The sequence below is a fragment of the Stegodyphus dumicola genome, chromosome 1 (assembly GCF_044657685.1).
Source record: "Stegodyphus dumicola isolate Sdum_Otavi_A_Nest chromosome 1, ASM4465768v1".
NCBI classification, from domain to species: domain Eukaryota; kingdom Metazoa; phylum Arthropoda; class Arachnida; order Araneae; family Eresidae; genus Stegodyphus; species Stegodyphus dumicola.
Window position 1 is genome coordinate 266905328 of NC_140768.1, and position 22775 is coordinate 266928102.

The 22775-nt window shown below is 30.3% G+C and overlaps 1 protein-coding gene across 1 annotated transcript in view; it reads right to left on the reverse strand.

Annotated features, from left to right (window-relative positions):
- The window catches only part of LOC118195053 (kelch-like protein 2), a 61286-nt gene that overhangs the window by 18319 nt on the left and 20192 nt on the right, over window positions 1–22775 (reverse strand). The window contains exons 5-8 of the mRNA XM_085806621.1: window positions 19863–19959; window positions 7809–8075; window positions 3267–3482; window positions 657–858 (exon numbers count right to left, since the gene is read on the reverse strand). Coding sequence (XP_085662747.1) covers window positions 657–858; window positions 3267–3482; window positions 7809–8075; window positions 19863–19959 — 782 coding nt within the window. The remainder of the gene's footprint in view (window positions 1–656; window positions 859–3266; window positions 3483–7808; window positions 8076–19862; window positions 19960–22775) is intronic.

Sequence of the window (22775 nt, forward strand, 5' to 3'; positions counted from 1 at the left end):
AATATTATCTTAATGAATGAAAGTTTAAGAAAACAGAGACTAAAATAAATATTTATAAAAATTCAACTGATAGAAGATGTTTAAATACAGGTTTTCATGAGGACATCCAAAAAGCTGTGCCATTCAGTTAAACTCAGTGTATGTACAGTAAAAGATATAAAAAATTATCCAATTATATGGTAATCTTGATCAAAAATAGCATTAAAATATATTTAGAAAATTTGATTAATTTATAAAAAAAATTCAGCTAAATGTACAATATTTAGTTACATATCAGTAATTTGCTTTACTGCTTTTTTTTCCCCATATCTCCCAAATATTAACAAAAATCCTTAACTTCAAAACTATTACTGTAAATAACAGGCTGCAAAAGTTTTGCGAATTTCCACTACTTATTCTGTGACAGTCCCGAAAATTTTGATTTTTCCCATGATAAAATTACCTAATGGTAAAGTAATTACGTTAATATTGCTGCTCAACATTATAAAAGTTGTATGAAAAATGCTTGTTATTCATTTACATTTATCACAAATATATTAAGTTTCTTTTTTAGATGTATATGTTGGTATCCGATAAAAATTAATATAAAATTATATCAATTAAAACACTGTCACACAGAATAAAGTCAGCAAAATTAAGACTTTATCATGGCGTACCATTTAAAACACCCACACCAACACTGCTACGCCTGGTACTCATGGGAGCAATTGTTTTCCACTCTTCAGCTCTTACATCATAACATTCAGCACTATTTAAACCAGTGGAGCCATCAAAACCACCAACTGCGTATATGCAATTGTTTAGCACAGCTACACCTAAAGTACTTCGCCGGGCTTCCATACTGGGAGCTTGACTCCACTGTAAAGAAAACAGGCTTTTTATTAATTTGAATGTAGGAATAATAAATGAAAGATTAAATTTTACTTAAAATAACTAAACTAATGGAATACAGGACAAAATGATTTCAATTGTTTCACAAATTTCAGGCTACGTATTTCAACACAATTATGAAAACAGCAAAGCCTCCCATTAGTGTGCTAAAGGAACTGATGTTCATTATTAGGAATAATCCATTAAATAGGAAAGCATTACCTAGTTCAAAAGTTTGGAAATTTAGAAACTGTGTGCTAATTATGAGTGCCAAATTATTATTACTTATAAGTCTGGCTGCATATTCTTATAATGTATTTCCAATAATATAAGGAAATGCAACATACGATAGCAAATTTAATATAATTCCATAGGAAATTTAATACAAAGATTTTACAAAAAATTATATATATATATATATATATATATATAAAGAAAGAAAGAAAAAGAAAAAAAAATTATTTTATATAATTCAAAGGAAGTTTGCTTACAATTACAAAACATCAGTTTTCATCATCTTTGAAAAAAGGCTGTTTTGCTATGACCAGAAAGTCACATGAGTTAACTTTTAGATGACACACCTGATGGGCATATATTTGAATAAAAGCAAATCTAATTAAAAAAAAATTATGTATTTACTTATTTTTTGCAAAATATTGTTTATTTCTTAAAACTTCCTAATACACTCCCCTATTATCTTTTCAATGGAAACTATTTTTTAAAAAACATAAATCTAACTTGCAATATATAACCACTGCAAGGTTCAGCTTATAAAATAATTTTCTGTATCACAGAAAGAAAAAATTGTTGTCAAACAAGTTGTTTTGGAATAATTATTTGCTGTCACACATGATGCACACTTGGGGGGGGAATTATTTTAATACTAGCTTTTATTCTGTGACATTTTATTATGGTTTGGATATGTAAAAATAAAGAATAATACATGGAATATCCAATCCAAATAAACATGAATCAGCATAGGAAAGGAATCAAGTACTTTACATAATTATACAACTTTTAAAGAAATTTATATGGTCAAATCTTCAAAGAGAAAAATGCAAGTACTGTTTAAATAAAAAGTTCCATTTATTATTATTAATTATGTATAATAGTATATGCTTGCATAAATGAAAAAAGTTAATTCTTAACTTTCCACCCTCATTTCTCATATAATAACATAAAAAATAATGATGATAATAATAATGAAGAAGGAAAGGTAATGAACAAATAATATAAAATTTATTGGATTTAAACTTCACTTTATACCCTGGTGAAATTGAATCAAAAATTAAATAAAGCTATATAATTTACCTAATTATGAACTTTTTACAACAGTGCTAATAAAATAATTATGTGACATTCATAAGAGGAACCACAGCATTATTCAGATTTACTACTTTAAAATGAAACTTTTTTTCTCTATTCATAAACATATGAGTATATTACTCAATATTATTGACTACATTTGCTCTAAAATGCAATTCTATATAGTGTTGTTATAAATTTTCCATATATGTAAATAATTTTAGTGAAATTAGAGTATTTTTGTATAACATAATATGAAATGCTTGAAAGAAACGATTCTCTGCTGGAAAAATATGAATATAGGAGGAAGTTTATTTAACATTAAGTAAATGGTATCTCAATAAATTGGCAAGATATTGCCAAACTGGCTATGCGGTTTTGTTGACTAAGTTTTGTTGCCAAATTTGGTGAGAAATCATCAAAATTCGCCAAGCTTGTTCACATTTCATTCCAGCACCCTGTATAACTGCAATTAGTATTGTGATTCAATAAATGCAATTGATTCCTATTTATAACTGTAACCATATCTGGCCCTCATATGTTTTCCAGTAATTTTGAGAATTTGAGAAGTGGAAGGTATTAAAGACTTCTCGGTGGCTGGGGGAAACTATATAAGATTGGAGAGCATATCAGTTTCTCAGTTATTAATTCAGCATAAGTTCAGAGCATTGAGAGATCTCCTTATGAGCTTTGTCTTTTTAGATGCACTTTGCACTGTGCTGTGTTTACTGTTCTTAGTAGTTTGAAGTGTAACTACTGATTCTACTCTGTGAAACTGAGGAGAACTGTATGAGTATCTTTCTGGAAAGTTCCAGAACTTTCTTCTGGTAAAAATAAATTTTATCAAGCTATCATTGTTTCCATGTGCATTCAATCTATAACAAACCTGTAAGCATGCAACAGTAAGTTTAGTATACTGTATCTAGTATTTTATTACTGTTATGCAAAAACGATCAATTTTATATAGATAAGTTCTTTTTGAAGGAAAATTGACCACACATTTTGTAATAGTGATTTTAAAAAAGTGTGCATTTCTTTAATAATTAACATTATATATATATATATATAATAGTAATGAATTTAAATCCTACCTGATCTCTCACAGGGTCATAAACATCAACAGTCCTAACACGTAATGAGCCATTAAAACCTCCTACAGCATAAACAAGACCATTAAGTACAGCAAGGCCAGCCCTGCAACGTCGAGTTGGCAATTCTGCTAACTGGTACCACCTTTCTTCTTTGAAGTCATAGCACTCTACACTACGAATGGCCTTAGGAGCCTGGCCACCAGCAACTAGGAGGATCTAATGTGAAAAATATAACAGAAGTATTGTATAAATATGCTTATATACCATTTACCTGTTTAAGAAACATGTGATAAACTTTTTTATGCTTGAAATTTATATAAAAAATAAAATTTTACATTTTCTTTTAAAATTCCCATTTATAAATACACTCATGTCCATAAATTAAGGATAATGCAAAATCAGGCAAAGGAAGAGTTAGAAGTAAAACAAATTTGACTTATTTGTAAAGCTTATTTATTAAACAAAAGGTAAAGAGCCAAAAAAGGTGCTATATGTTTGATATTATTAAAAAAAGTAGGAATTTTTTTTTCTCCCTGGAGCAAATTACAAAAAAACCTATTTACAAAAAACAAATATTACATGGTTGTTATGATTGTTAATACATTGTATGTCTCCCAGACGATGCAATACAGTCCGTACAACGCCTAGGCATGCTGAGTATCAAATTATCATGTGATCTAGGGGGATATTACTCCACTCAAAACGCAATGCTCTCCGAAGTTCCGGTAGACATGTAGGAGGAGGTTGACGGGCTGAAACTCGTCCGCCAAGCATGTCCCACACGTGCTCTACTGGATTCAAGTCCGGTGAGAATGCTGGCCGGTGCATACGGTTGATATCCTCCGATTGAAGGCATTCGCTTACGATGTTTGCACGGTGAGGACGAGCGTTGTCATCCATAAACACAAATTGTGTGCCCATGGCGCCCCGAAACAAACGTACATGTTGTTCCAGAATGACCACCCGATAGATTTGGCTTGTCATGGTTCCAATTTGAACGTGCAGGTCAGTTCTGGAACCCAGAATAATTCCACCCCAAACGAGCACTCCTGCACCACTGTAACGGTGTCGTTCAATGATGTTTTCTTGGTGGTAACGGGTACCTGGAGCTCTCCATATGAAAGGTCGGCAAGAATCAGACTGCAAACTAAACCTGGACTCGTCGGAAAACATCACACAAGCCCACTGTTGCGGTGTCCACAATGCATGCTCTCTACTCCAGGCTAACCGCAAGCGAAAGTGAGTTGCAGTGAGTGGAACGCATCTGACAGGTCTACGAGCATATGGACCAATCTGCCCTAAGCGGAACACATCTGACAGGTCTGCGAGCACATAGACCAATCTGCCCTAAGCGTCTGTACACGATCTGCCTTGAAATTGTCGTACCAGTGGCTGAAGAGAGCTGATGAGACAGGTCTGAGGCTGTGCTCCGCCAGTTTCTTTTGGCAATAACTGCCAAATACCGGTCCTCATTCGGCGTTGTAACTCTGGGGCGACCTGTGCTGTAACATCTACTCACATTACCATCATTTTGGAATCATTGCCAAAGCCTGGAGATGACACTTTGGGCAATTCCAAGTTCGTCTGATACTTCCAGTAGGGTACGCCCACATTCCAGATGGCTGATAATTCTACCACGTAAAAAATCATCCAAATGTGTCCTTTATGTCATAACTATTCGGTTATTGCACTGAAATGCTTATAAAGCACCTGCAAACAATTTTACTTCTTTGCCTGTATTCCTTATATATCACTCTCGTCATTGTGACGTACCATTGGTACCATCTAGTTACTTCCTGAAATTTGCATATGATTCTTGAAGATGTGTGTAGTGATTTTACAGGTGATATATTTATTTTAGAGTTCGATTTCCGCGTGACTCCAATTGTCCTTAATTTATGGACATGAGTGCATTTATCTGCCAGAAATAGTTCTTTAAATTTTTCTTGTTATAAATTTTCCTACCTGAAGAGATTTGACTTGATTTCTGTTAGTAAGGAAATGGTAAACATGTCTAATGCACTTCTGAATGATTAAAAGCAAAATAAGATTTATTTAAAAGGAGGAAAAATAAGAAAATCTTATATAAACTGACTGATTAGAAATTTTGACTTTGCTTAAAACACTCCAAAGTATCACAAGCTAATATAGACAGAAATAAAACAGGATAATAATTAGAAAAAATACATTAGAGCTGATGGCCTTGGTTAATACAGAAATTCCCAAATGCTCTAATAATGCAAAGATTCAAAACACGAGAGATGAAATTTTCTGCTCCCTATTTTACGTTTAGTTGTCAAATGATCCATTTAAAGCATCATTTTGACTCGCTTTGAGTCAAAATGACGCATACACACATACACCAAAAAAAAAAAAAAAAAAAAAAAAAAAAAAGCGTTTTTCTTCATTTGCTAGTGCTTTAATCGTGGTTTGGCTTTACAGAAAGCATCTATCTTGTATAAATATGGTTTCGCGAGAAACTGCGTTCCTCCCCCCCCCCGACTTCTGCCGCAGGTTGCTTATGCTTTCCTGCTCATGTCATACTTTTAAAATTACGTAAAAATTTATTATATTTAACGATGATTCGAAATGAGTAAAAATAAAGATGGTGATTCCTCGATTCAGTTTTGTTATTTGCTTCATCAAACCTTTACCCTCAGCTATGTCTACAGCCAGAGGTTAAATCACCAGATTCCTTCTACGCATTAAAATATTACAGATTTATAGCTATTCCTTTACATAAAAGAAAACAAATTGATTATTTCCTATATAGCTTAAAATAGAACAAACATTGCACAGTTTGATTTAAAAAAATAATGCATCATATACATCAAAGAGGGAAAACAAAATTTTATCACTTTACATACAATGTAAAATAATATTTACATAATTAATATAAAATTACTGTGTAAATATTTTTTTGGTATACAACTTTATATATAATAATAAAATATGTAAATAATAACATTATAACATAAAATTATTATATGTTACATGCAAAACTTTCTATAATTTTATATTAAGAGTTCTGTTAAGTACAGAAACAATAACACATTTTCAATTAAAAAAAAATCAGAAAACAGCTTAGCTTGGGTTCAAACTCATAATCTGATAACTCATGAAAATTTTAACTCTGGTAAAACCGACCAGGTGATTGAGTTAACTAAACCTAGCCTAAAGGTTGAAAAATCACTAGTAACGAAAAATTAGAAATATAATCAAATGCAAGCAAACAATACATTAAGCTTTTCTTGATTGTCAGAACATATATAGTTCAGAACTTTTTAAAAAAAATCTGAAAGGCTTCAGATTTTAAATTACGTCCAATAAGGCTTTTTTTTTTAACATTTTGTGTGTTAGCTTTATGCATTCAATATTTTGTTATTCGCGCTTAAACCATAAAATTCAGTTAAAGAGCAATATTGCAAAAAATAATTTTAAAATGAGCAAATCTTTAGAATTTTCGATACAGTCTCACGCGCTGGAGATCCAATTTTTTTTTTTTTTTTTTTTTTTTTTTACAGTGTTGAAATTGTTTGCTTTGAAATCCTTTAGTTTGTTAATAAAAAATTCGTTGAAGTATTACAAAATATGAAATCGATAACAGATTTCAAATACAAATTAGGGCTTCCACATGCCCATATTCTACGAAAGATTATGTTATTTAAATTTTGAAGTCCCGTTGATTTATTACAATGCGAGAGACATACATACACTCATGCAGATTTTGCATTATTTAATTTCTTTAAATATAATACAGGGCTATAATATCTGGTGGCAACAATTTAAAAAGTGAAACAACGCTTATCGTGAATCTACACAAACTGCCAAAATGAAATTAATAGTCCTCCTGGGCAAATTTGGACTAAATAAATATATAATTTTCTTTCCAAATTTAATTAATTCTATCACACAAGATCAAAACATTGCTATATAACTTACAATAGCAAATTGCTTATTATTAATGTGAAAAATACAGTCTATCCTTTATACAGAAATTCATCAAAAATTATGATCTAAAATAAATGCTTTATTACATATCAAGTCCGTTAAATAGCAACAAAAAACTTCAAAAATTCATGGCATATGTTATTCAGTAAGTAAAACACTAATTTAGAAGGCCTCATTGTACTTCTAGCACAACTTCCATATGCAATTTCATCAGACATTGCAAAATAAGTTTCCTGTGACACTGTATCCCACCATGGTTAATAAACCATGCCTGATGCAAATGCTACAGACGTGTATTTGACACATTGGTAATGTGTCACCAATGTGTACAATTCATAGATGGACTGGTGTAGGTGCTGAGACATCCAAAGATACGTACGTACTCAGAGATATATCTTCCTGTGCAAGCTTTTTTATGTATCTCTTCAGCATACATCACACATATGCATGTTTACATAACATTATTTCAACTAAATATTTTTTATTTACTTTTTATTTATTAGTATACATACACAACTGACCGTTTTACATTTTTAATTTAAGTAAATATAAATAAATAAATAAGCATTATAATAAACATAAAAAGTATACCTTTGGCCTTCCAATAGGAGTACGAGGTTTTGTCCGAGGTGTTTTATACATAATCTTTTGTTCACCTTTGAGCAAATGGTATTTCATAGCTTCAATTAAAAAGTCTTTACATAAATGATTTGATTTTAATAATGGTTCTTCTTCAACTCGCTGAACAAGATATTCTTGAGATAATAGAGGAAGTCTAACATGTTCAATTAATTGAGCTAGATAGTCTTGACGATTTTGTAAATCATTGTTAACCCAAGCCATAACAGCTTCAAATACCTGTGATGAAAAATAACACCCAAGTTAGTAAATGATTTATTAAAAATTTAAACTACCATCATTTATAATACAAAAACTCATTTTTGAAAGCAACAGTTATATGGGAAAAATAAGATAATTCAATTTCCTTTAAAAGTTTAAAGTGGTAAAATATACTTGTATAAAATGAAGCAAGAGGAAAATTTTAAGAAATCAAAACTTTCATGATAATTAAAATTATTTTTTTTAACACAACAAGTAATTTAACCTAACAAAATTTAAGGAACGTGTATGTGTGTATACAATGGTATACATACATTTTTAATAGTAAGTGAATTATATACAGAAACAAACATAATAAACACAGAGAACTTCAGTACAATCCTCAATTCCTATTTTACAATTTTTTTATTTTTTACACATTAATTTGATCTGCCATTTTTTTGGCATTTTATTTATTTATTTTTCTTTCCTTTTATTCCCTGACAACAATGCCATTTGCTTCTAACAAATGACCACAGAAATACTGCAAAGTTATGAGTTTGTATAACTAAAAATTGAAATTATGAGATTCTGTACTTTCTCATTTCAGTTACACACCTACATACAAAATGATTCTAATAATGAATTTTAATACATGTTAAACAAAAATACTTCAACATAACAGCAAGTTCTGTAATCTGTTCATTCAGTGTCTGTAATGAAAAGTTGGGAGTGAAATATTGATCATTTCCAACCATCCTACAATTTGTTATGAAGGCTAGGAATTTATAGATTCTTGTTTTTCTTTATAAGTATTAAATTATTCTTATCATTTTCAATACAGTTCTGTCATGGAAAGCATATTACTTCTCTCCACTTAAGGAAGATGCCTTCACAAAAGTTCAAACTTAGATATTAAGACACTCACAAAGTATAGGTGACAAGAAAAATAACAGCTAAGGCAACTTAGTTTTCACATACTTTTATATTCTTGTCATGCAAAACTAAAGCACAAACATAAGCAGAAGAAAACAAACTCATTTAAGTAAGAAAATGCACATTCAAATATTTTTGGAGATGACTGTATGTATTACAGGTTTCGTACACATTTCTGCACATGGAAATTAAGTACTTTTAAGGACCACTAATTAAAAAAATTAAGGACCTATGAGCAAATGCTAACTGAATAAATTCAATTAAAAATATTATCTATGCCTGAATTTTACTTTTGTAATACCATCCTAAAAATAAAATAGATCCATTATTACTAAACATGAATTAATTAACATAATTATTAAAAAGATTGAGAATGAAATAAACTTTAATTAATTTATAAAGTAGCATTAAATATTTTACACTTATAATATTTGGACATATTTGAAAGAAGATAAGTGGCATTTACATTTTACTAACATTTAGCATTATGTTGATTTTTTTTAATGTCTCATTTTGTGACATACTTGGTCAGTCTAGAGGTTTAGTAAATAGCAGGTAGATTTTATGTCAAACGGCATAGGTTAAAATAAGAAGATCATAATCAGAATGATTCATAACAAAAAGACCAAATGTTGTCATCGCTGCTGCTTGTTTAGAGAAAGACCTGCTCATTAGAACAAACCTGAAAGGCCTGATGTAGGCACGGTTGGCAAGTGTTGAAAGTTAATTAGGCTCTGTTTGATGCAATTAGTGTCATAGGTTCATGTAGAGTTCCAGGGGTTGTAACTCAGTTAATATAGCATAAGGTTCCAATAATCCATTAAAGCACCAGAAGTGATAAGTTATTTTGTATTATTTTAAGTCTCACTAGATGCAAAGAATAAGTTTTACTTGAATTTTTACATTTTTGTATTCTATCTTGTGACCACAGTGAGTATTGATGAAAGGCAATAACTCACTTTAATATGTAGAGATAATTTTTAAGGGTAAGCAGTTAGTTATAAATAATTAAATTAGGTAGTTTGATAACCTTAGTCGTTATGGATTTACATGGCCGCTATTAAATTTTATTTTTTAACAATTTTTGTTAAAAAAGCCCTTTTAAAGTCAAAATCTAATAAAATTTCACAGTTTAAAATACATGTAATTTATGACACAGATTCTTAAACGATATTACGATAATTACACATTAAAAGCTAAAAACCATTTATGTTTTATAACAACACCACTCAACAAAATATTTATTTGCCATTTTAATTTGAAGCCTTCCCAAAGATTTTGGCTAGTTTATATCGATTTCTTTGTCTTTAAGCATCTTTTTTAACAATTAGAGATTTGTCTTAATATGCAAATCAATGCTCTCACTAATTTCTGCGTGCTTTATCTCCTAACTTATCAACCTCTCTATAATGTACCTATGAGGGTTTACTTGATCTGGTAAAAGTTAAATAGTCCAAAACCTCTGATAGACATGAAACAAATTATCGCTATGTCTAAAAGTAACTACCAAGTCACGTAAAGGTTTACATAAACCTCTTATTTAAAGAGAACTTAGAACATAAAGGCATGTTATGATGCTAACAAAATCAATTACAGCTCACGGCGACATAATTAAACAAGAAAAGTCAAATTCAAACTAAAAATGTGGAGTAGAAGTCAAAGATTATACAATTTAATTTAAATTTAATCTGGCTCAGTAACTCTATCATATGAGGTAATAGACATGGGAAATTAGAGTAAACGCTGAAATCATAAACAATTGGATAATTTACATAATAATAATAACAACTGCACATATCTTTGAAGAATAATTTTCTTTATGTATTCAGTTTCTTTCTTCAACACATTTCCTTTTCATTTTAGAATTTTTGGATTTACTTAAGCATTTATGTTGGAAAAAACACTAACTGCATTTAGAATGCATAGAAAAAGCGGCTAATCTTATTTCTTTAGTAATATTAACATTTATAAGAAATATGAAATATATATGTAAAGGCTGGTTACAGATCTGATGTGGCAGAATAGTTAGAATTTAGTGACACACCGAACAACAAAATCTAGAAATGGCAAAACTTTTAGAATTTAGAGCACACATTGGAAGCAAAATTTAGAAAGGCACTAGGTAGCAGAATTTAGGATCCACAGAGATTGCATCAGGTGGGAAAATGCCTAGTGCCAACTATGTGTATGATGCATAAAGACAAATTAGATGAATCTTTTAAATTGTAAGTTTTCAAATTTTTTATTAATAAAAAAAATTCTTTCTATAACCTATATATTTCTTTCTATATAAAAAATTTCTTTCTCTGCCTGACCATGTTATAAGATTAGAAGCATTTTTGATATTTTCCATACTTGAGTCTAGTGAAAAGTAAAGATAATAAAGGGAAGAAAAACGTGTTAAAAGATTCTAGTATCAGAGTAAAACATTCAAATATTATGTTTTCATTGTTCTTCCAGACTTTCTCCAAAAAGAAATGTTCTCCAAAAAGTAAGAAAGTAAGAAATTCATTGCATTCATCCAGACGTTCTCCAAAAAGTAAGAAATTCTTTGCAAACTTTCTGTAAAATACATCCATTACGTGGTGATACCATGGAGACATTTTTCATTTTGTCGAATCTTCTAGAATAGCGGGTCTATAAAACTTGCCTTCAAATCCTTCCAAGCTACAATGTCTAAAATCCTAAAGAAAAATTATCCGTACTAATTCTGTAACAGCAAAAAGCCAAATATATTTTGGAAAAAAAGGAGGGAAAAGGTGTAAAATTAATTTTATAGAGAAAACTGATGCATATTCTGAGACAACTACATGAGAAAAACTCTTACTATGAAAAAATTAAAAAGAAGACATTTTTAATTATTTACATAGCTAATTTTGCTTTTGCTAAGAGCTGTTTCGTAAACTGTGCTTTACAGCATTACACCTTGTTTATTTTTCAGATTCAAAATATTGTATAATAAGTTGCCAAAATGAAACTTTATTATATGACAGTGAAAAATAAAAATGTTTTATTTTAATGTCATTTTTTAAATATAATTTCAATATATTACCATTATTTTAATGAAATTTATCAATGTTACGATGTTTTAAAAAAAATTGTCGAAAAATTCTCAGATCTCGGAATTAAAAATTTTCTATAGAAATTGATCTTAAAATCGCCAAAATGTTGATAAGTCCCCAAATTTAGAACCGTTTAATAAAAGAATTCACATTTCCAAAAGCGAAAAGTTGTTTAAGAGCTCTTTATTAGAAAAAATGAATTTCGAAATGCTTATGTTTCACTTCTTGCTTAAAAACTGGAGTATTCCATCATTTATATTAGAAACAGAAACAAATTATAATCTATGAACCCATTCAAAGGATAACCATATATGTCAGTGAATCTCCAAAAATATTCCTCCAAAATGCTAATTCAAACTCAAAATGGCAGTCGTAAAAACAGACAGAAATTTCAAATGATTTAAATTAAGGACCTTCTGCTGAGTTTGGCCAAAATTAAGGACTTTTAAGAACCAAAATCGATTCAAAAAAATCTAAGGACTTTTAAGGACTGTACGAACCCTGTATTAGTGACAGATTGAAGAATCTGGAGAGAGGAGAATGAAGTTAATGTTAAAATTAAGTTTTAACTGTGATTAGTTCATTTTTTTTTTTTTTTTTTTTCATACAACAGTTACAGATGCCTACGAAGTTCCTGTATCCCTAGATTTGAGTATCAAGAGAGAAAAAGGTTGGTGTACTTTTAATTTTCCATTGGCAACACTGTTTTCATAGTCATCCCTGCATTCAAGGTCAATGGGAGCATTTCAGTCATAAAGTTATTGCTGGTGTGAGAATTCACAGTGATACTTTTCAGGAACAGTTAGTTGTAAGTGCACAAACGATCACACAAAAAGGCAAACAATGACAAATGTAATGACTACATTTAGAGTTCGCTCTGGTAACAATCAACTTTGCAAAGCAACTCTGCTTGACTGGACGAAATGCATGCTTGCAACAGGAAGCATCAAACATAGCCCCTGTAGCGGATGTAAGAAAACATGCAAGGAAATCTGTGCTGAAACTGTTCACTAATTCACTGTGTGTGTTGTTGATTCTGCAATTAAGAGAAAACATACAACCATTTTATGCGAGTTCAAACAGCTCGCAGAGAAGCATTAAAATTAGCTCTAGTTACTTGTGCCAGGGCCACTTTGATGTTCCCAAAATAAGGGAACAACAAATGAATGTATGGATCTCTATAACATCACAATCACAATACTGTTTAATGATACAATATGTAAAGCAGGTGTGCCTAACTGATGGCATGCATCTAAATCTCCAGCCTGAATATGGTTCTCATTGGCTACTGACACAGCTTGCATCTTTTATATATATATATATATATATATATATATATATAAAAAAAAAAAAAAAAAAAAAAAAAAAAAACAGAGGCTATCTTCCAATTAATGTGACATAATGATGAAAAAGTAATACCACATGAAATCTGACTAGATGGCAGTGCTAATCGTTTGTACAGCTTTGTGAAAAGACATTATTTAATTAAATAAAATATAAAATCCCCTCCAAAAGAAATACAAAAATATGAAAAAAAAAACTGATTTTGCCAGTTTAATTTCAGATTACACAGGAGGCATAAAACTGCAGATCTCCTTTAAGACTACCAAAAACATATGTGTCTTCTCATGTAACAAACCACACACGAATTCAATTAACTGGAAATATTGGTAATGAGATGCAGTATCAAGCTAATGTTTATTTTGCACTAGTCCACAAGATTTCAACAATTTGTATATTGTAAGGTGTTTCTCCCGCCTTCATGGTGTAATAGTCAGCACACTCGGAGTGTATTTAAGAGGTCCGAAATTCGAGTTCCGGCGAGGGCATCGCTCAATTTTCACATCTCCTGCTTAAAAAAATATTCGAGTAAATGTGTAAATGTATTAATGTCTTATAATGAACTTTATAGTGGCACCCAAACCATAACAAGTGGTGGATGATAATTCTTCACCACCAAGACGCCTATTCTAGGATCATTGGATCTGTTTACAATTTGCACGAACAATATTAACTCAAAAAAACCGGTATGGACAGCCATCACAACTTATCGGAGAAAGGTCCTCAGTTGATGGGCAGATGAGTCCATTTGACTTTATTGAAAGGGGACAAGGCTTTAAGCAGGTTTAGACCAATCATATACAATACAACAAGAACAATTTCATGAATGAAATACAATGAAATACAGACGAGTGATGAAATTTATAGCACACGCTGGCTGAAGTTCTAGGAATATTCTTCCATTATTTCACTAACTCATACGCTGCATTTGCAGTTCGAAAAAAATGGCACAAAACAATATTATGACCAACACGCAGTAGAATATACTGCTGTGTTATGTGAAGGAAAATCCTGTTTTTTAAGGGGAAAGTTACACAGGAATTTATGGCTAAGAAATAAAGAGTGATGTGGGATACCATGAAAGCAATGGTAAATAGATAAATGAATTAAGCTTACTTCAAATCTTTTTAGAAATAAACAATTTTAATCATTTAAATTTATAATATGATTAATTTGCATTACAATCTAATAACAAACTAAGTTTTTTTTTTTTTTTTTTTTTTCCTTCATGTTTACATTAAAACTGTTTTCATGCAATTTATTTTACAGTTATATTAGAAAAATATTTCTTTAAGTGAGAAATTAGAAAGAAAATATTTCTTCCTTTCTAAAATTTTTTTTTTCTATGAAAATTATTTCTTTCAGGAAAAGAAGTAAAATTAATTTGCTATTACAGTATGGCCGATTGCTGCTGCATTCAGCTATCACACACACACATCAAAATGTTTTATTTTAAATAATTTATTCTATAATTAACATGAAAGAAAATATTTTTCAGTATAAAATATATAACCAAAATTATACTAATCTATCCTGTATGTGTGATTAATTCATACTGCAATTTTTGTCACACGATTACTAATACTTTTTTTTAATATTACATTGCTGTTGTTTTAATTTCTTATATATATAAATGAACTGCTTATTTTAAATATTCTTCCTTCTCAAAAGATTTTATTCTGTGAAAATAATTAAAAGATAGTAATATTATTTTCACAATGCAAGTACTAAAGTAAAAATAATCAGCATAGGTCTCCTGCAGTTGAAGTCCTTGTCAAACCAGCGTTTTGACATATTAAATCGAAAACTAATAATAATCAATATCTTTTACAATATAAAAATGAGAATTCTGCTACAAACAGTATTTTTTTTTTTTTTTTTTTTTTTTTTTAGGTTTGCAAAGAAACAATGAATTTTTAATACTAATAGATTACAAAAGTACTATTCCATGAACAAAACCTTAGTCTTATAGCACTGTTACTTTATAGCATAATACAATAATAATGCAGTATAATTCTGGTAGCAAAAAAAAAAAAAATTCGTACAATGTTGCCATTGCTTGCTTTGAAATCGTTGAGTTTCTTAATCAAACACTCATAAATGCTTTACAAAATATGAAATAGATAATAAAACAAATTCCGAGTTCCAAATTCAGGACTCCAGATGCTTATATTAGGATGGAGGATGACGTTATTCAAAATTTCATGGCTCTAGGTACCGTTGTTTAATCACAGTGCGAGAAACATTCATACATTTTTCCTCATTATTTAATTTCTTTAAATATACATAGCAATAATATTTGGTGGCAACAATTTGAAAAGTAAAACACCACAAAATGGCAAAATGAAATTAATAGCCCTTCTGGGCTAAAGCTTACTTTTAAAAGTTTCACACTAGTAGTAGTACTGCTACTGAAAAAGTATTATAAAGCTCTTTTATAGTTTTATAATTTTTTTAATTTTTATTTTACAGTAGTCTGAATTTCGCATGATAATGAACGACATTTCTTTTTGTGTTCAAAGTATTGTTCATAAGGTATTCACTATTAGATTTTAAAATAAATGTAATTCCTGCTGTACATAAATCAAGTAGAAGCTTATTGGATGTCTATATTTTTATTAAATGAAGAAGGCTTGTGTTCTTGATAAACTTATTATCTTCTACATTTTTAAAGCACATAATTACAATTTATATCTATAATTTCAGGAATAGTATAAATAACCTTTCTTTCAGTAGAAATTGCGTTCTTGTTTTCCGAATGTGGCCCCAAATACTCTCTCAGTTCATAGCAAATTAAAATAACTATAAATTTTGGCAATCTGAAATATTCAATGAAAACATCTTCTCACAGAGCAAAAGCATCATATTTTCTATAAATTCACCACCAAATCAGAGATCTATGACTGTATTCTTTGTTTAAATATGAAAAAATCAGTGGCAAAAACACATACAAAGCCATTGTCTAATTAGTACATCAACTGCACAACCCTGATTGACGACGCGGCAACACTTTTTTGCGCGCTTTTGACAACTTCCGTACTCAGAGAATATAGGATATCGGGCAGACCTGTTTGTCACTAGCAGTGACATCTGGCGGCCCACAACTTGCTGTCGATTCTCGTAGCATAGAATAACCGTTCAGGATTTGGCGACTGGGGATTAAGGGGACCCAGTCTTTAAAAGGTGGAGTATATAAGGTATTTCTCCTGCTTTCTTAGCAAGCCATCAAGGTATAATGGTCAGCACACTCCGTGTGTATTCGAAAGGTCAGAGTCCCAGCGAGGACATTGCTCATAAAATCTCCTGCTTCAGAATAACCTAATGATCCTACAACAGTGATTCTCAACCTTTCTGAAGCTTCCACCCCCTAAGGAGCGAAAATTTTTCAATGCCTTCTTTGTGAAAATCCTGTAATTTATGTATTGAAAAGGGGGGTTACTGAATTAGAAAAGGTAAAAATTCTAAGTAATTTTTTACAGCAGACTTACACACCAAATTTGTTTAATTTGATATTTTTGCCTGGAAGGTAATTGTATTCCTTTTTTAATTGAAATGACTAATCCCAGAAAAAACTGCCTAAGTGATTAATATGTTTAAACATTATAAAACAATAATTAAAAAAAAAAACAGAAAATACACTAAAAGAGTAATATCAATGAAACAATCAAGTATGATCAGAGAGATGTCTATGCTTAATGGTTAGAGCTAGTTTCGGAATGTCCGGTACAATATTTTTAGACAGTCCCCTCAAATCCCCTCTTTCCACGATTTGCAGTTGACTTCCCTTTTTTGCAATTAGATCAGTCACATCAATGATTCCTTGCTCAACAAAGTAGGAGAAAAAGAAACAAAATTTTTTTATGATAGTCCACAATCCTGGGTAGAGGCAAGTAATGTTACTTTGAAGCCAAAACTCTGTGAAACAAACTCTGTGAATGGTGATTGTTTCACCATTCTGAAAGCTGGCTTTCAAAGTTTTCATTAGTTGAAAATTCAACCAGTTCCTCCTGAAGCTGAACTTCTGCCATAAGAGGGTTCATGACCCACTGAAGTACTTTCAGGGACTTCCTCAAACCGTTCAGAAAAATCCTTGTGCAAAGACTAAATGTGTTGACAGTAAACACGTATTTCATCAAACAATCAAACAGGATTCACTGCTCTTATGCAGATCAGACACAACTGGAAACTGGCTGAACGTGTTGCGACAAAATTTGGCTTCCACAAAGTGAGTTTTTTTAGGAAGGCAGAAGTAACAGATTTGGCTATGATCAAATTGAAGTCTTCGCCTTGAAGCTGCAAATTAATTCCAATGAATTTTGCGAAAAAATTGGTCATGTAAGCAACATCAATCTTAAATTAGAGCAATCTGTCTTTCAGAGCTACATTTTTCTCTTCAAGGAACTCCAGTACAGAGTCAAAAAGATTCCAGAACCTATTGAGGCAGGCACCTTTGGAAAACCAGTGAACTTCAGTGTGTAGAAGCAAGTGGTTTAATTCTTCATCGTTGTTCTTACATAGCTGTCTGAATAATTTCTTGTTGAGAGGATTATTGTTAATTTTATTCACAATAGAGATGGCATATTGTAAAGACTGATGCAAGTGGTCATTGAGGTTTTTTGGAACTAATTACTATCTATGAATCATGCCGTGAACAGCTAAAATACTTGGTACCTCTTTCTTTAAAAGGGCGATAAACTCATGATGACGACCCACCATTGCAGGATCTCCGTCGGTGGCAACAAACATAATATTTGCAAGAGGAATATTTTTCTCATTAAAATAATCTTTGACAGTATTAAAAATAGATTCAACTTTAGTATCTGCAATCAAAGTTCTTTGCAAAAAGCATGTCTTGAATAATTATTCCTTCCTTCACAAACCGGACATTCGCTTACAGTAAAGCCTCATTAGTATCTGGCAAGGTTGATTCATCAACCTGAACAGAAAATTTGGTGGGTATCAAAAATTTGCATAAAGAAGCTTTCAACACCTTCTGCCATGTCATCAAGTTGTTGTGGCACTGTATCATTGCCTAATAGGGCATTTTTTATAACACTAAATGCTGCTGGATGGTGTAAAACCATTTCTAAAACTTCCTTGTCTTTGTCCATGGTATGAGCTTTCCCCGATTTAGCAATTAATTTTGATATAATATAAAAGGCTATCATGCTATAAAAGGCTTTATGAGGTTGCTAGTAAACCTAAGACAGATGGTGTTTTCAGAAACTTGGCTCTGTTCAGGGGAAAACAAAAATCGTTATTTTGTTTGTCAGGATGAATTTTTTGCAGATTCGTTCTTAGAACTGCATGAGAGGAGCCGATGTTCCTTTTATTGCTGGTACAAATGGTGTAAATCGGATAATCGATTTAATAAATTCTTTGGGGAGGTTCAGTTTGAATGTCAAAGCATTCTCACTGCCCTCTACAGCCTAAAACATGTTCACCCTCCCCTGCCACCCAAAACAAGTTCATCACCCCTCAACATCCTTCCACTGCTCCTTGGGGGGGGCAGTGCCACACTCCCATCGAGAACCAATGCTCTATGGTATGACACTGCTATCAGAATAAATAAAGTTGTATTTGTGATTAACTTACAGGTGTTCATATCTGCAAACAGCAAATTTATTTGCTCTATATGCTTTCAAACAATCATACTGAATTAATTTTCTTCAGTCCGATCTTCTTGTACTGCTGCAATCAAAGTTATTGCTAAACAGTTAAACATAGTTATTAGGAAACAATATTTTGATTTAGTCACTCATGAACCAATAAACAAGTTTGACCCTTTGACACGTAATTATGATTGGCATCCCATTAGCCATAAAAAAGACTGGATGGATGATTTTTAATGGGTAGATCTGCTTTCTTAAATGAACTTGACATATACCTTTAAGAATTGCAGAAACTAATACATGATGTTGATTCAAAGACTGACAATATTTGGAATGAAACTGAAATAGCAGCAATTACTCCTTAAGAAGAACATATGAATTCCTTTTTGAAACTTTCTATGGACAAATTCTTGTAAACAGTGAAAATATATGGCCTTAATTGGTTTCCATTTCAATACATAATTTAACCTTGATGAATTGTGGAATTTTAAAATTTGAGTGATCCGTGCCCAACAAAGTGGTGAACTTTGATGGTTTTTCTTCCCAGTACAGTAATACACACAGAACAGGAAAAAAGAAAATAGGAATCTCCTAAATCATAGAGTTAAGTTTTTTAAAAAAACTAGTTGAAATTTTATGTTGTGTGTATAACAAAAAATTTAATTTTACAATGCACATTTGAAAGAATAAAAGTTTGACTCACATACATACAAACAAACAATGTAACATTCTAAATTAAAGTATAAAATTCAAAATTAAAATACTACAGTTACTTTACTAGGAGAAAAACTTCATATTTTTCAAAAAGGAAAACTGACTTTTTGAGTTTTAATACATACTTTTCATAATTCATAAAAAGACGCGCAGTGATATACCTTTTCTTCAGATGGCACTGCAAGTTTATCACTGGAAATAAGTTTGCAAACTTGAGAAGGGGATAATGCTAGGAACTCCTCACTTTCCACAACTTCTCTAAAAAGAATAACGAGCAGAAAAAACAAATCATATGATAATATAATTTTTATCACCACTTTTTTTATAAAACTATATGTCGGTAAATAAATGGTAAAAATTTATTCAAATATCTAAAATTACATATTTAATTTCACTGCTTTTGATCAAAAATATTAATAATTAATTATTAACTGAAAAGCAAAACAAAAAAAGAAATTAGGCAACTAAAAATGTTCCTAGAGACCAGTATTAATATAGCATTTATTTTTTTTTTTTTTTTGGATGTGATACTTTTTTCATGTGACAGCTTGATATGCACTAGAAGTTGCTTTAGGCTACCTTTTCATAATTTTGTTTTCAATATTTTTGGCATATATTTTCCTTTCAAATTAATTTTTACAAAAATAATTTACAAACAATTTTCAAAATACAAGGGCAGCAGCTTGGAAAAGTAAACATCAAAATTACACACATTTCCTGACTCTTCCAGATTTTGACTAAAATATTTGAAGTCCTTAACTGTTCCCTGAATGTTTTAGTTAATTTTCAAATTCCCTGACTTTTTATGGTTTTCCAGGTAGTGTTACCCTGTTAAAAGTTAAAAAAAAAAAAAATGTCATTAAGGAAAATAATTATTTTGAGATTAGAATACAGTGCTTACAATACAAAAAAAAAAAAAAAAAAAAAAAAAAAAAAAACCTTAATGTTTATTTTAAGGGGAAAAAAATGAAATCTGACGACTTTAACTCTTTAACTTGCCTAAATTCAATATACGCAGGAAGAAGAAGAAGAAAAAAAAAAAAAAAAAAAAAAAAAAAAAACCTTAATGTTTATTTTAAGGGGAAAAAAATGAAACCTGACGACTTTAACTCTTTAACTTGCCTAAATTCAATATACGCAGGAAGAAGAAAAAAAAAAAAAAAAAAAGATTTTACATCATAAATTTTGAACATATACTTACTCATCTTGTTCCATTTTAAAATAGAAAATTAAGTTTTAATTATTAGTTCTAATGTTGTTAAATATGAATAGTAAAATTTAAATGCTGATTTAATTTTCAAAGTAAATTATTAAAGTACAATTCCTTAATTAAAACTGCTTAATTTACAAATCTAATTTAAGGATTCTGAGCATTTTATTCCATTTTACAGAGTATTTCAATATGCTTATTTGAATTTAACTGAATTCTTTCATTAAAATCAGGTTTTAGACTTTACAGTAATTTGTAAGTATAAAATTTTATACAAATTTATTCTCGGTCACACCATTAAATAATCTGCTAAGCTAGCAAAATTTTATTTCTAATTAATGAATTCTAATGAATTAGTCACTTAAAAAGTAAGAAATTTAATGTGTTTAATTTATATTTTAATGAAGAAAGTAAAACAGGAAGTGGTTTTTAACCTTCCAGCACGTGCTATGCACAAAATTTACAACAAATTCAGTTTTTTATGCACATTTTTTGCATATCGAAGCTGATATGTCTGAATGTCATTTCTATTCCACGTTTCTACCCTTCCCCACATCATGGAATGTGCCAACAGGAAGTCATTTTATTTATTTATTTTTTTACTGGGCATTTGTGCTACGTGGCAGCTTTTTTGTAAAAGTTACAACACATGTGTGTTCTTGGGTGAAAATTCAGTAAATATTGCTTTTCTCAAATATTTTGTAATTTTGTGTTATTAATTGACGTGTATTATTTTAATTTGAATACATTTGGCTCAGTAAATTTTATATCAATTTTCATGGCAAAAAAATATGTGCAACCAACTGATTTTGCTCACATTCTTCAAGAATTACGTGATGAAGAAAAGGAAGACAAGGAAACCTTTGGATGGGAGAACAATAGCGATTTTCATTTTTTATTTTCTTTCATTTCTATTTTTAGAAATAAATAAAAATATTAAAGTTAGTTTAAAGTGTTTTTGTAACCAGGAAGAAGTAAATTTCCTTGCAGAAGTAAGTAATGCTAGACTTACTTTTTTTTCCTACCAAAGAATTTTCCTTTTTTATTTGTCTATACTTTCCTTTGATGGAACATTAAAATTAGCTTCAAGTTTAGAATATAATTATTAAATAATAAATTTAAAATGTTCTACAATGAAATACATCATTGTATTTCCATCTCATTAACATAAGAACTTTAAAATAATTTACTTATATTTGAATGTGATATCATTTGTATTTTGCAATAATAAAATTAATATTTTATTTCTTAACAAATTTATTATCAATATTCACTCATTTCTGTCATTCTTCGTGCCAAAAACGGTAAAATATCAGATGTCATAAAAAGTATTACGCGTGCGTGCTCATGTAAAATTGTCAAGTGTTCGCGCTGAAAGGTTAAGTCAGAATTTGATTTTTGAGCAACAGAAAGAGAGAAATTAATAATTTGTCTAATTCAAAAAATGGGGAAAATTTTCCTGCTAAAAAGTTTTAACTTCTTTTAAGGCTTTAAAATAGTACTTTTAAGTAAAAAAAAAAGAGAATGACTCTTAAGAATTGCTGGACTTCTGTGCAAAACTCTGGGAAAGTGAATTAATGATGAGTTTGAGAAAAAAATGGATTGCATACCAAACCAAAATATTTTTTTAACTGAATTGAAATCCATAAAAACAAAAGAAAAAAAAGTTTAGTTTTTCTAAGTATGCCAAAATTTTTCATCATGATCAGTATTTCCGAGGCAAAATAAACACTGATACTGAAAGTGACTAATGATCATATGCTCTAAGCCTGTTATAAATTGAGCAAAAGTTGCTGAAACTTAGGTACAACATTTTTAAAAAGTCTAATTAAAGTCAGATGTTCCAGACAGATGGACATCCTTT